Source organism: Peromyscus eremicus, chromosome 12 (genome assembly GCF_949786415.1).
Source record: "Peromyscus eremicus chromosome 12, PerEre_H2_v1, whole genome shotgun sequence".
Taxonomy (NCBI): Eukaryota; Metazoa; Chordata; class Mammalia; order Rodentia; family Cricetidae; genus Peromyscus; species Peromyscus eremicus.
This window is the reverse complement of record NC_081428.1, coordinates 71,161,333-71,176,247: the sequence shown is the minus strand read 5'-3', so window position 1 is coordinate 71,176,247 and position 14,915 is coordinate 71,161,333. Positions and strand designations below refer to the sequence as shown.

The 14,915-nt window shown below is 44.9% G+C and overlaps 1 protein-coding gene across 1 annotated transcript in view; it reads left to right on the top strand.

The window, feature by feature from the left end:
- Dnajb11 (DnaJ heat shock protein family (Hsp40) member B11) overlaps window positions 1-8,686 on the top strand; it is a 16,103-nt gene extending 7,417 nt beyond the window's left edge. The window contains exons 3-10 of the mRNA XM_059277392.1: window positions 1,442-1,539; window positions 2,887-3,019; window positions 5,262-5,404; window positions 5,784-5,866; window positions 6,077-6,134; window positions 7,040-7,151; window positions 7,435-7,594; window positions 8,238-8,686. Of these exons, the coding sequence (XP_059133375.1) occupies window positions 1,442-1,539; window positions 2,887-3,019; window positions 5,262-5,404; window positions 5,784-5,866; window positions 6,077-6,134; window positions 7,040-7,151; window positions 7,435-7,594; window positions 8,238-8,302 (852 nt within the window). The 3' untranslated portion in view covers window positions 8,303-8,686. The remainder of the gene's footprint in view (window positions 1-1,441; window positions 1,540-2,886; window positions 3,020-5,261; window positions 5,405-5,783; window positions 5,867-6,076; window positions 6,135-7,039; window positions 7,152-7,434; window positions 7,595-8,237) is intronic.
- Window positions 8,687-14,915: the final 6,229 nt, after the last annotated feature.

The window sequence follows — 14,915 nt, the reverse complement described above, 5'->3', positions numbered from 1 at the left end:
TGCATGCCTGTTGCCCGTGGAAATCAGAAGAGGGCATTGAATCCCCTGGAACTGGAGTTACAGATGGCCATGAACCACCATGTGGGTGCTGGGAACCAAATCCAGGCCATCTACAGGAGCAAAAGATGCTATTAACTGCTGAACCATCTTTCCAGCCCTTTTTAAAATTAACATACAAAGTAATGGATTTGATTGTGGGAATTTCATACATTTATACTTAGTTTTCATCAATCCCCTATATACATTTTTTTCTTCTTGCATGTTAAAGGCAAATTTTACATGCTTAGAAACCAATTTTTTTCTTACATCCTTTGGATCATACAAACATTAAGCAAAGTTCTTTCAGGCAGTGAAATTGACTCTAAGGAACATAGAGTAGTGTTCATTAATATTTTCTCAACAATATATTTCTCAACAAATAATATTTTCTTGACCTGAAGATGTCACAAACTTACACACATGCTTTAAGGCAGACAGCATTCTTCTACAAATGGATTTCTTTTTTTTTTTTTTTTTTTTTTTTTTTTGGTTTTTCGAGACAGGGTTTCTCTGTGTAGCTTTGCGCCTTTTCCTGGAACTCACTTGGTAGCCCAGGCTGGCCTCGAACTCACAGAGATCCACCTGGCTCTGCCTCCCGAGTGCTGGGATTAAAGGCGTGCGCCACCACCGCCCGGCTACAAATGGATTTCTACACATACCAAAGCATGAAAAAAAAAAAGAAAATATAGCTCTGGATTTTAACTTCAGAGCCCATGATTCAGTTCTCTTAGCATGTCAGTCTTCTAATATGCAGTGTGCGTTGCAGGGGTAGGGTAGTGTTTTTAAGACTACTAATTTAGTGCGTCTATCACTCATGATAATCTGTCATAGTTATATTCTAGTTTACAGTTTAGCGACATAATACAGCACAGAGCTTACAGAATAAGCCTTGGAATTAAATTGCCTAGAAAATTAGCCTGAGCAGTCCATCTCCCCTCTTTCCTGGTATCTTCTCGACCTTCACAGTCACATTTCTTAAATACCATTTTTAAAGTACTAGATCAGATTTGGTAACGTGGGGTCAAAAGCATGAACCGAGCAATGTGGACTAGACAGTGCACCAAAGTATTCAGTCTGTTGAAACAGCTTACCAGACGTGGTGCTACATGTCTACAGTCCAACTCAAGGGACTGAGGCAGGTTTGAGCATGAATTTGAGGCCAGCTTGGGCTACATTTGGAAGTCTAGGCCAGCCTGAGACACATAGCAAGACCTTATCTCAAAATTCCAAAACAGACAAAAGAAAACAACTTGAAATATGCCTTAGTAGCGTACATAATGAAAATCACACTCACGGGAAAGATTTAGGAACTCCAGGTCAGAGTGGAAAACAGCCATAAACATGAATATACCTTAACTGACGTACAGAGTATAACACTTTCCCCGCTGGCCTTTATCCCCAGGTTCTGTCAGATAGTGAAAAACGAAAACAGTATGACACTTACGGTGAAGAAGGCTTGAAAGATGGTCACCAGAGCTCCCATGGGGACATTTTTTCACAGTAAGTTATTTGCCCATTTACAAAGTATTATATTCTGAGACTGGACCACTTAGGCACTAAATGAATTATTCTTGAAAGCAGAGGGCAGAGTTGCCTCTGTTTCATCCTGTGGACAACAGAGGGGTGGCTATGATAGTCGTCAGAGAAGGAATTCATAGGGTCTCTTGATCTCCTATTGCACACGGCTTTCTGGGAATTCAGGATACCTGGAATGCTAACAAATACTTGTCTTCACTGAACCCTCCTTGTTGACATTTGAATCTCCTTATGTCATGATGTTTTATACTAGGAGATCTAATCCAAGTTCAATTCTGTAATTATAAACAGAAAAAATGTTTGAGTCTGCACTCACATGGAGTGAAGTTCATTTCTTCAGATTCTGTGACCCTGCCCCTCAAGTAAGAACAGTTACAGATGGTAGCTTGTCTGTTGAGCCTGCCAGGAAAGCGCCTCTTCCCCCTGACCACTGAAGTGATGCTGGAGATGTCAGAAAGAGAAGCTCCTCTCTCCTACTCAGTTCTTCCTCTTCAGCTGAAGGTTTAGGAGTGCACGCACCAGAACAACTCAAAAACACTGTTTTATCCAACTCAAAGTAGTTCTCCTTACCTCCAAACACTAATTTTGACCTTGTACGGGCCAGGACTTCCTGCAGAGGCTTTGCTTTTCAACTTTAAACAAGTGCCCAAGGCTTTTGTACAGAGTGGTAGCTTCTTTGTCAAGGTTAATCTCTTAAGAGCACGTGGAGTGAACACATGCAATATGCAAAATATTCCGGATTACCCTTAAAGAGTTCCTTAAATTAGGCCAGGTATAGTGTGCACACCTTTAATCCCAGGCAGAGGCAGGTGGATCTCTGAGTTTGAGGCCAGCCTGGTCTGTGAAGTGAATTCCAGGACATCCAGGGCTACACAGTGAAATCCTGTCTTGAAAGAAAAGAAAAGAAAAGAAAAGAAAAGAAATCCTTAAATTAACCAGAAAGTTCAAATTGCACAGGATTTTATATATTAACCCTTTTTTCATTAATTCTGTCATGTGTGGATTTTCCTCAGTATTGAATGGATTATTTCATTGAGTCCAACATTGAATCCACTGACATACTGTGTGTTCCTATATGGCTCTTATGTAGGGATCATATTGTATTAAGAGTAAGTGTTTTTTATAGCAGGAGGCAACCTAATACTATGTAAATTAAAATGTTTTATGATATTTGACGCTGATGTATTAAAAATGTCTGTTTTATATAGTGTGCTGGTAGGAAGCAGTATTTTATTAATGTGGAGAAAATAAATAATTGTGAGACATAGGACTTGAGTTCTTTTTGCTGATGAATTTGCTGTGTATCTACAGCTTCTTTGGAGATTTTGGCTTCATGTTTGGAGGAACCCCTCGTCAGCAGGACAGAAATATTCCAAGAGGAAGTGACATCATCGTAGATCTAGAAGTCACTTTAGAAGAAGTCTACGCAGGAAACTTTGTGGAAGTAAGTTCACACAACACACCTATTCAGACTGACATGCAGAATTTGTACTTTTGACCAAAAGTCAGAGATTTTAGTGTCCTTTCTGTCTTGTAGAGGACAAGAGGGAGTGACTGACACACAATTGAGTTATCATCATCCTTAATTCATAACGGTCACAAACTGAACTCACTTTCTAGCCCAAGAACTCAGCGACACAGCACCATGCTTTACCTGCCTGTGTGCTGCTTCCGTATCCCATCCCTACCTCACTGCGGGGATAACTTTACCGTTGCTCTTCTGGTCTGTTACACACCCGAGAACCTCACCAGTGTGTTTCTGTTGTCTGTGAGTCAGTGAAAATGGCATGCCCTCCGTTTCTAGACAGACTTTTGTCACCATGAGTCGTCTTTGCTTACAGCTGTCAGGCTCTGAATACAATCTCATTGTGACCAGCAATAGGAGGGTTTGTTTGGGTTTGGTTTTTAACTCCCTGAGTCCTGTATGTGGACATTCCTGTAGTACATAGTCTAGTTACACGTAAGCAAGGACGTCTCTTACATAGATGAGTGTAAGAGTAGACTGGGCTGTGTTAGCACATGTTCATGCTTTACAAGAAAATGCCGTAGTGTGTTTGAAATTGTGTCAGCACTCAGCATGCCACAGCAGTTCATGAGGCTCCATAGATTTGCTCCCCCGCCCCCCAGTTCTGGAGCTGTGGGACTTGAACCTAAGGCTTCCCACATGCTAGGCAGGTACTCTACCTGTGTGGGTATTCCCCGCTTCCTCTCTGATGTTTGGAATTATTAGAATGGGTCTGGCATGTTTTCTCCTTGTGGTCTGTGCTTCTTAGCTACCAGCCGGGACAGGCGTCTCTTCGTGGCCCTGGCTGTTCCTCCTGGGCAGCGTCCCTTTGCGCATGCCCTGCTTCTCTTTCTCGTGTTGATTTGCTACTCTCTTTGTTAGCCGTAGTACAGATTTACCTACCCATTTATAGTAGAACTTGTCTTTGCACAATACTTACGATTTAATTAATGCAAGTGTTCCTTTTAATGTGAAAAATCTTATCTTGTTAATTTTTGAGTCTTCTATTTTAAAAATTACTCTAAAATGAGAAAGCTGTTCTATGTTCTTTAGTAAAAGTTTGCCATCTTTAACCTGAGGTTGTCTTCCTTTAAAGTTTGGAGTGGACTTTGCATCTGGACTGCATACTTTGAAACCCTGTCATTTACTTAACCATGGTGCTGCTCTTTCCTCACTGTGCGTGAGAAGACAAGCTACTGCAGAGCTGGGATGGGATGAGTGTGCACATGTCTAGAGGGGTCTGCGGCACTGCTGGGGGGGTTCTCCAGACGTCTGTCACCTTGCTACATGAGCACAGTGCCGTGCAATTACACAGACGCAAGAGTGCGGGGCTTTTTTTTTTTAAGTTTATTTTTAGTTTCATGTATGTCTGTGTGGGGCTATGTGCACATAAGTATAGGTGTTCAAGGCATCAGATGTAGATGCTGGAAATCAGACTCTACGGAAACTATGTGCTTTTAACTGCTGAACCATCTCTCCAGCCCCAAAATATGTTCCTTTTGGTTTGGTTTTGGGGGGGGACAAGTATCACAGTCCATACTGGTCACAAGGTCGCAAACTCCCTATGTAGTTAAGGAGATATAGGTATATAAATTTCATAGATATACATACATATTATTTATATGTTTATATATATGATTGATGTTTGAAAATAGCTACATAGAAATGACATGTTTGAAAACAGCTACATAGAGATGATTGTCGTCTCTTACATGTTGGTGTCTGAATGGTGATAGCACTGGGGATTAGTCTTGGACTAGGTTGCCTAAAACAGAAAAGGGTGGTTTGGGGAGATTAATCATAGAACTGGATGGTGGCCACACAGCAGTGTTTGAACACTGTGATTGTTCTTTAGGGAGTTATGTTTTACACAACTCAGATTTCTTAATAACATAGTAATCCTATGAGCTGCTTTCATTCAGTGGCCCTGGGTGTGCCTTGGAAATGCTGGTATTTTACCTTGTTTTGGAGTCTCTTCTTATTCCCCTCTCTCTACTCCTACAGCTCTGGGTTGAGATTAGAGTCATTGAATATATGTTTGCTTCGTTCTTGTGTTGAGTTTGATTTGTACCCCCAGAGTTCTGTGAACTTCCAGATTCTGTGAAGGATAGCTGGCTGAGAAGGCATGTGTGCAGAGCACTGTTCCCCTGAGAAAACTAAAAGCTGTTTCATGCATTCTTAGGTAGTTAGAAACAAGCCTGTAGCCAGGCAAGCTCCTGGCAAACGGAAATGCAACTGTCGGCAGGAGATGCGAACCACACAGCTGGGACCGGGGCGCTTCCAAATGACCCAGGAGGTGGTGTGTGACGAGTGCCCTAATGTCAAGTAAGTGAGGGGCCCGCTGTGGGTCTCCTGGAAACACGGGAATGTTCTGACTGTCTCCACCTGGCTGTCCCCTCCCCTGCCACGTTCCACCAAGAGAGAGCAGTGCGTCTCGAAGCTAGAGGCAGCACCTTTCATGTCTGAGCTACCTGTGACAGATGTTTGCTTCCCTCCAGCTCTGACTGAGAGCAACCCTGATGTCTGTGTGATGCAGACTCTGCTCTGAGTGCTGGCATCTGGGAACCCTAAACAGACCCAGAGAGCTTTGGCCAACAGCACAGTGCGGCTGTCCAAGAAAAGGCTCCCGGCACAGTGGTAAAGCTGATTACCTCTGGGGCTTCGATAATATTTTCTTTTCCCTTTGTAATTCCGTCTGTCTCAGATTAGTGAATGAAGAACGGACACTAGAAGTAGAAATAGAGCCCGGCGTGAGAGATGGCATGGAGTACCCCTTTATTGGAGAAGGTGAGACGCTGGTATTTATTGTCTTAACTCACTTCTGCCTTAGCTCATTTCTTAATGGCTACCTGCAATGTGGGAGGAGTGAGACACTGCCTTCCCAGACAGACTCACAGAGCACTGCCTGAGGCAGTGGATTTAAAAACTACTCAAGTGCCACATAAATACATGTTCAGTTTGCGTAACTTCTGGTCTTCTCTGAACTGTTCTGACCAGGTGAGCCTCATGTGGACGGAGAACCCGGAGACTTACGATTCCGAATCAAAGTTGTCAAGTAGGTATCCACAGGGAGAGGCGCCTCTCCCCCTGCTTCTCCCCTGAGTGATTATGAGATGACGTGTCTACACTTTTTCTTCTGTTTTCTGCGTCCTGTACCCTAAGTAATTATTTCTAACTCTGCAACAGTCCTGAAGATAGGAGGGGAGGGCTGGCCTTGAGCCCCAGTTGTTTCCTTAGGACTTAAAAAGTCAAAAGATGCTGGAAGAAACACTTGGTGAGAATTGAAAGAGAGCGGACATTGGTAGACTACTTGCCTAGCATGCGCAGAGCCCTGGTTTGGTCCTGGCACTGTATGAACCAGGCTGGGTGGCACATGCCTGTAATCCAGTGTTCAGGTGGTAGAGAGGCAGATCAGGATTTCAAGGTCCTCCAGCCTGGAGCACGTGAGATCTTTTCTCACAACAAGGGATGAGAGGGCCTGTAAATGAGAGGCAGTGGCAGTGGGATCAAGGAGTGCAGCAACTGTTTTCCGTAAAAAGGCCTGCGGTCACATTACTATTCAGGGTCCCTTTCACAGGCTTCTCTCCTGTGTGGAGTGCTGCTCCTTAAACAGGAATTTTACCCAGGATTCAGGCTTTCTTGTTTATTATTGTCTCATTAACTATTTGGAAACCAGTGATAGGTCTGTGTTTAAGGCTTGACTAAAACATTGTTTCCTCTGGGTTCCCAGCCAAGCATTGTCTTTCTTTTCTATAACCTAATGGTTGATGGTTTTTCTCACCTTTATGTGCTTCTGCTGATTGTACACTCCTTAGAAGTTGAGTTCATATGACTTCCACAACTCTATAATCTCAGCTAATGCCCTATGCAAAGGCATGTCAGATGTTGACTGTGTTTGAAAGAATGGTGTGCATCTTTTTGCAAGATTTTTCGAGCATATTTTACCTTTTTCCGTTTCAGGCACCGTATATTTGAGAGGAGAGGGGATGATTTGTACACAAATGTGACAATCTCACTAGTTGAGGCTCTGGTTGGCTTTGAAATGGACATCACTCACTTGGATGGGCACAAGGTAAACACCCAGCCTTCCAGCTTTGCGGTCATGGGGTGAGTTTAGGTTATCTGGAACCAGAGGCTCTGGTCCTCTGCCACTGTCCCCTGGCCCTGCTACTGAACAGTCAGCAGCAGCATCTGTGTTTTTTGTCTCTCTGTGCCTGTCAGCCTAAGGTTCCCTTACCCTTCGTCCTTCCCTCTCTGCTGAGCTGTGACATTAGCTTGTCACCAGTGCTCACTAGAAGTTGTGTGATGGACTAAGGATGTGCCTGTCCCACTCTTGGTTCCGTTCTGCTTTCCAGGTACATATTTCCCGGGATAAGATTACCAGGCCAGGAGCCAAGCTCTGGAAGAAAGGGGAAGGGCTTCCCAACTTTGACAACAACAACATCAAGGGCTCTTTGATAATTACTTTTGATGTGGATTTTCCAAAAGAACAGCTGACAGAGGAAGCAAAAGAAGGTATAGCATGCGTGTATGTGTGTGTGTGTGTGTGTGTGTGTGTGTGTGTGTGTGTACACATATGCATGTGGGTTGAATATATGAAAGCAGAATAGCAACACCCTTTGGAGGCATGAGATGTGGATGGAGACCTTGTAAAGGCTCTAAGAAAGCCTGCTGTCACTGTTCACTAAAGGCTGTGCACGGAAGGAGTAATAAGGAAGTGAGACAGTCACTCAGGTGAAAAAGCTCGAGCAAACTAAAAGGGAATCTGAGATAGATGTAGGAGGATTGGAGGCTCAGGGGTGATCTTCTCTGTGCTAACTGAAAACTGCACCTGCTGTGAGTATAAAGGGTGAAACTGACAGAAGAGCGGGAGAGAAGGAGCTAAAGATTAGCTGGAGGGATTTCGTCCCCTTGTTTTGCATGTTCTCCTTTCCTAGAGCTTCAGGAGATTGGGGGGTGGCCCTTGAGAAACAAGTGATCGTGTGTGTGTGTGTGTGTGTGTGTGTGTGTGTGTGTGTGTGTGTGTGTGTGTGTGTGTGTTGAGATGTGCACATGTGAAGTTGGAAACGGGGGTTGTCATCCAGCCGTGTGGCCTCTCCGTGCAGACCCTGGGGAGGTCACATTGTTGTTAACTAGTCACTGACTCATTCTTCTGCAGGTGTCAAGCAGCTGCTCAAGCAAGGATCCGTGCAGAAGGTGTACAATGGACTGCAGGGCTATTAGGAGTGAAAGAAATCGGACTTTGGTTGAAATAGGTGGATCAGCGATATTTATTATCTGCAGGGGTTTTTGTGTGTGTTTCATTATTTTCAATATGCAAGTTCGGCTTAATTTTTTTTTTTTCCCTGATGATCGTCATGTCATGAATAAGAGGTTTGAGAATCTGTCTATTGCATTCAGACAAGAATGACCGGCAGAAGGTTAACTAATACCTCTCCCTCTGGGGATATAATGTCTGGTGCTGCTGCCCGAGGTCCGAGGAGAAACCTCTCAGAGGATGCCAGAGCACAGGAAACCAGATGAGGGCTTAGAGATAATTGTTAGCTATTTCAAAATGCAAACTGGAGAAGTCTGTTTTTAAATACATCTTGTTATTTTTTTCCTGGACTCCTGTTTCTTTTTCCTGTGAGTACATGGGTGTTCTTCCCATCAAGCAAGATGGACACACAGCATATGAGGAATGAGGAGGGTCCAGCCCCGGGCCCCACTAAACACACACGGTGTCTGTCTCATAGCAACGAGCTAGAAGAAACCTAATAGATCAGAGACTGAGCTACACGAATTCAAGTCACACAAAGACCTACTGTCTGAGAGAACACAGTTTCTCGTTTTCTTCAATAATAATAAAATCTGATATGAGCATTTTACTGTTTAGAAAGTACTTTTGTCTATCCATCCCAGTTGGCCTTATGACCAGAAACCTGTTAGTTTAGGAACTAAGATGGCCGGCTCTAGAAAATAAATATTAGAACCGCAAGTGTTTTTTCTTATAGTGGCACCCGATTCAGATGTTTCCTGGCTTGAGCGTACTTGACTTTTGAATCTCCCCCATTTCTCCAGGACTTAGGACTTCTTGCCACATCTGCTCTGTTTCAGGGCAGTGGAGCGGTTGCTGTTGCAGTGTGTGTGAGCTGCTTTTGAACCACATGTAATTCATCTCACTGACCTCAGTTGTGCAGCAGCCGTTGCTATATGAGACGCTCAGAAACCCAGCAGACCACAGAGACATGCATGGACAATCTGGCTTTCTGTACATCGTACACACATGCTCTGGTTCAAGGTGCTTTTTGCACATTTGTAAGCACATATTCAGGTCAGTGTGCTTCCACCGTTTATACACGCATTTATACACCCGTGCCCGTTCGGTAGGGTATCTTTACTTTGTCTGTCGAAGGCTGCCTGTGGTAGCCCAGGAGAACCCCGGTCGTATTTATACTTGCAAGGGCACTTTTTCCAGGAGTCAGTCCACCCAGAGCTGAGGTACTGATTTCAGCCAGAAGATTCCACCCAGCTCTTGCTCTCACTGTGAAGAAATGTCACTGGGGTCTTTGTCACTGTTTATTCGTTGCCTAGACTTGTGATTTAGGGAATTCCTTCCATCACTGGGCTTCGAGCTTTAGGTCACTTTAAGTGCATTGGAAAGGTTTATGTCAAAGGTCTGTAGACTTTATGTTTGTTAAACTATAGTGATATGTCATGTGGGAATGGTGGAAAAGATCATAATGCCAGGCTCCAAAGGCATTGTGGTCTCTGAGACAGCAAGCTCCCACCGCGTACTGAAGATATCCATCTACTCAAGATTGCAGGGGATCTCCAGGCCTAGGAGATTGTAGTAGCTGAAGGGACTCTAGCTGGCCCAAGCCTGACAACCGCGGCTCTGGCAGACCTTGCTCTTCTCCCCCATTCCCTCTGCCTTGTTAAAAAGCTGTTAGATTACATTCTCAAGGCTAGCTCCCAAGGTCTCTTCCCTTATTTGGCCACTTCCTCCTCCTGAGGCTGAATTCAAGGTCCAGCTGTCAAAATACTGAAGTCCAGCAATCAAAAGTCCCCTTTGGCTCACCTAATTAACACGCCTAATCAAAATTAAACACCTCATCCTAACATGGGGTTTCCCGTTGTATCTGTATAAACCGCCATTTTCCTATGGGCCACGTCTGTCTCCCCTCTATCCAGAGGCGGTCCTTTGTGCCTCCGGAATAAATACCCCTTCCCTCTCCCTTGTTCCTTTTCCCTTCTCCCTCTTCCTCTGTCTCCTGTCTTTGTCCCTTATTCCTGCCCTCTGTCCCTCTGGGGCAAATAAATTTCCTTTGTGCTGAGAACTTGGTCTTGGGGGTCCTGAGGCGAGACCCATCCTTTCAATAGTCAACATGGGAATTTCCTTCACCAGAAATTTCCATGTGCTTCGGTGGGAGATCTTTCCTGTGGAGACCAACACGTCTGCTCACCCCAGAAAGAGAACAGTCCAAAATAATGATTGCACCAAAAGTCCAGCTTGGTGAACCCCTGAGTTCTTACTGGTGATGTTAAGGGGTGTGGGTGAGGAGGTACGGCACCAGGGGTGACTCAAAAAGCCAGCTGCATAACCAGAAGCCTGTCCCAGCACCGGTGACAGTCCAGGAGAGCTGCAACCCCAGGCCTGTGCAACCTGCAGACAGCTTGACCAGATGGTTTGACCGAGGAAGAACCCTGAGGCTGTCTGCCTCTCAGCCCAGCCAGCAGCTGTTTACTCCTCAGGCGGGAGAGGAGCTTGGGAGAGGAGCTTGCACGTTTCCACGCCTGCCTTCTGTTTATCTGGAGTCCTGGGTTCTGGAGGAGGGACCAGTGAGAGAAGCTGCTGTACTGCCAGCTACAGTTTATGAACAGTGCAAACTTGTTCTGTTCATTTGACATGGACGAAAAGGCCTGTTAAGGGCCTACCGTAGGCTAGGCTATGTTCCAAGTGTTTTATATGGATAGACTTGGCTCTAAATTGGGAGAGAATCTGAACCTAGGCAGTTTGCTTCTGAAAATGTACTTAGTACAGTGGCTCTGTGAGTGCAGGAATATTGTTAGAAAACAGGTGGTAGAGGCCGGAGAGTCAGCTCAGTGGATAAAGGCACCACCAAGCCCACAACCTGAATTCAATCCCTGGGTCCCATGTGGTGGAAGGAGAGAACAGACTTCTGCAGGTGGTTTTCTGACCTCCACATGAGCACTGTGTTGCATGTGTGCATACACACAGACGACAAATAAACAATCATAAATCCAGAACAGGAAACGCACGCCAGGTAAAGATGGTGGGAGAGAGCTACTGTCTTGAGATCTGCAAGGAAAAATGGCATTCGAGGGAGCTGGAGAATGCAGAATGGATACCGAGCCTGGAAACAGACTGCTTTGGACGCTGGAGGCCGGCTAGCCCCTTATGAACCTTGTTATCTGTACAATGAAGGGAAAGAAGGGTGAGGTGTTTGTTTTGTTTTTGTTTTTTGAGATAGGGTTTCTCTGTGTAGCCCTGGCTGTCCTGGAACTCACTTGGTAGACCAGGCTGGCCTCGAACTCACAGAGATCCGCCTGTCTCTGCCTCCTGAGTGCTGGAATTAAAGCCACCACTGCCCGGCAAAAGTATGAGTTTTTAATGAGCTTCTGTGCATTTCTTAGCATATAGTTTGACTACTCAGACACTTCTTCCCTGCTCCTCAACTACTGGCTAAGCTTTAGATTCCTAATGTAAGTGGGTGTGAGTGCTCAGAAGTCATGGGGATAGCTCTGTGGGTACAAAAGGGCTTGCTGCGCAGCCCCCATGACCTGAGTTAGCCCACCTCCAAAGCCAGGTGCTGGGGCTTGTCTCTTGTATTCACACACGCCTACCGCAAGGTGGGAGGCGAGACTGGAGAATCATCTAGGGAAGGCTGCAGCTCAGCTACCCTGGAAAATGAAGCAGGACAGAACAAGATGGAAGGAGAGTGGACTTTGAAAAGTTGCCCTCTGACCTCAACACCTGTGCCATGGCACACGCAGATGTACAAACACAAACCACACACACACACACACACACACACACACACACGCCATAAAGTAATTATAATCAATGTTTTTAAAAGTTAAGCCCCAATTGAAAAGTTTTTAGTGTTACCACAAATGGGAATAGAAAGGTTTTTTTTTTTTTTTTTGAGGTTCTAGTTCTAGTGATGACCTGAAAAGCAAATATGTTCAAGGACTCCAGGAAATAAGCAAGAAAAAAAGTACCATAATGTTCACTTCCTTAGCTTCTAGTACTTCCCCCACCATAACTACCCCAGCACTTGTGATCAAGGACTGAATAAAGTCACCTACAGTGAGCATCAGTCCAGTTCCTGTGTGGATGTCACATGTCAAAAGCCCAGACCCAGCCAGAAGGATGGCTCAGTGGGTAATGGGCACCTGCTGCCAAGCCTGACAACCTGAGTTCGATCCCTGAGATCCACACTGTGGAAGGAGAGACCAGTTCCTCCGAGTTGTCCTCTGATCACAACAGAGTCTTACACACACCCCTCCCCCACAACATAAGCAGATACCCTAAAGCACTGAAGGACAAAATTCTTCTGAATATGCACAGACCTCCTAGTAAAGCAGCCTGCCTAAGAATGATGTAACTGGAGGCCTGAGTCATGTGTGGTTCAAGAGGTGCCATGATGAGGTACATGTGCATTGGATTTTTTGTTTTGTTTTGGAGACAGGGTCTCACGTAGCCCAGCTGACATCAAACTCACCATGTAGCCCAGGCTGGCCTTGAACAAGAACCTCTGGTTTCCACCTCCCAAGTGTTAGGATTCCAAGCGTGTGCCACCGTGCCCATGTTACTAGTGCTGGAAGTCAACCCCGGCTCTGGGCATGCTACAGAACTGAGCCACATCCCCTGCTTCTTCGCACTGGATTGGGAAGATTTAACTGTAAGATGTAAAACATCTCCACTTTTATATTATAATTATACTACAAAAAATACTGTTTTGAATATATTAGGTAAAGTAAAACACAGTATGAAAAAGAATACACTATTAAAATTCCCCTAAGACTCTTAAAACTTTTCAAAATGTGACTCTTAAAACTGGTAAAGTGCATTTGTAGTTCACACTCTATTTCTGTTGACAGTGGGTCTGTACCCAGGCTGTCCAGGTCAATGGGGGAGGAAAGTCCTTAGGTAAGGACTTGTATCTAGAGGCTCTTATTCCAGGCTGTTACACTGTTAGGGTCCTCCAACTGGGCAATCCATTATTTTATGTCTGCATCCGCACTGTAATCTGAATACTGTATTGGCCGGGGCAGAGACTTTCATCTAAAACCAAAGAAATTGCTGCCAAAGAACTGAAACCAACTCACGGATTTTGTCAGGGAAATTCTCCAGATTGACAAGCACTAGAATGTTTCCATGAAAATAAGTCATTTCCAGCCAGCCATATTTCTGTCACGCCTTCACTGATGTCAGTGATGTGGGGGGAAAGCTCACTGTGATCCCATTACCACAAGACTGTCGGGAGATGAGCCTGGTTGAGCTGCTTACTCTCCGGGAGCTTGTGTTGGGCCTTGGGGCCACGACTTCACAATTTCTGGTAATCGGGAGAAATTAGCCACCTCCAGTCTTCAGCCCTCTCTTCAGAATGTCTTTAAGCCACAGACATGTTTAGCAACCTTCTCAACATGCTTTGTCGACAACCATTCCACCCTGAACACAGCTGATCTCATCCGAAGACACGGTTTTCTTCCACTTGTTAGGTACTACTATCTTACCGATCACTGCGTCCCCAGTCTGCATCTCTCCCTACTGGTGTTCATTCTGTGAGGGTGTTTCTAACACGGTTCGTTTAGACAGAAGATGGAAGTAAAACGGGAAGTTTTTATGCCATCATGGGAAAGTATGTATCCAGACTCATATTCAGTATGTTCACACTCCAGTTTTATCGAAAACTACCCTGACTTCTCCATCATAGCGTGAGTGGTGGTCTTAACAACACCCATTTCATAGAATTACTGAACACTTAGACATTCGCAACTGGAGTCCCTTACTTGGGACAGATAGGCAAAAAGAAGTAAGTCTGTATCTGTTTATCAAAGGTTTGGAGGGTTTAGTTTGGTTTTTGTTTGGGGGGAGGGGGTTTTGTTTTGTTCTGTTTTTCCTGTTTCTTCCCACTGCAATAAGCAACGTTTGTCCCTAGATGGCGCTAAAATAGTGGCGTGAGCCCTGTAAAATCAGCCCTGGGGCAATAGATTTTTTTACAAGTCGTTTTCCGATGATTGCCAATAAAGATCAAGCTATTCAGCAAAGCGAATAATAATCTAAATGCAAATTCAAATACATGAAGCGCTCTGACTGTGCCTGCCCTCCCCTTCGCCATCCTTAATGCTAATGTAGAGAAGGTAGATGCCACGTGGGTTGGATTTTTTGTTGTTACGTTTATTTATACATTTTTCTATGTGTGCATGTGTGAGTGCCACAGTACATGTGGGGAGGTCAGAGGACCACCTGTGGAGTCTGTTCTCTCCTTCCACAGTGTGGGTCCCAGAGATCGAACAGGCCATCAGGCTTAGCAGCAAGTGCCTTCCTTCCACATCTTGCTGGCCCAACATGGCCTGGGTTTGCATTTGGAGCTGATTCTGCCCAATATAAAAACAATAATATTAAAAGCACATGTGACTTCTGAGAACAGATGAATGACGGTCCTGGGGACCGCTGCCAAGGCCTGGAGTGTGTTGTCAAGAACAGGCAGGTAACTAGTTAAAGCTGTGGCCTCCTCTTTGAGGTAGCTCATTAAAATAATCTGGGAGGACAGGGAATGCATGTAGCAGACAAGTTTTCTGTGAAGCGTGTGAAGATCCATCTTGG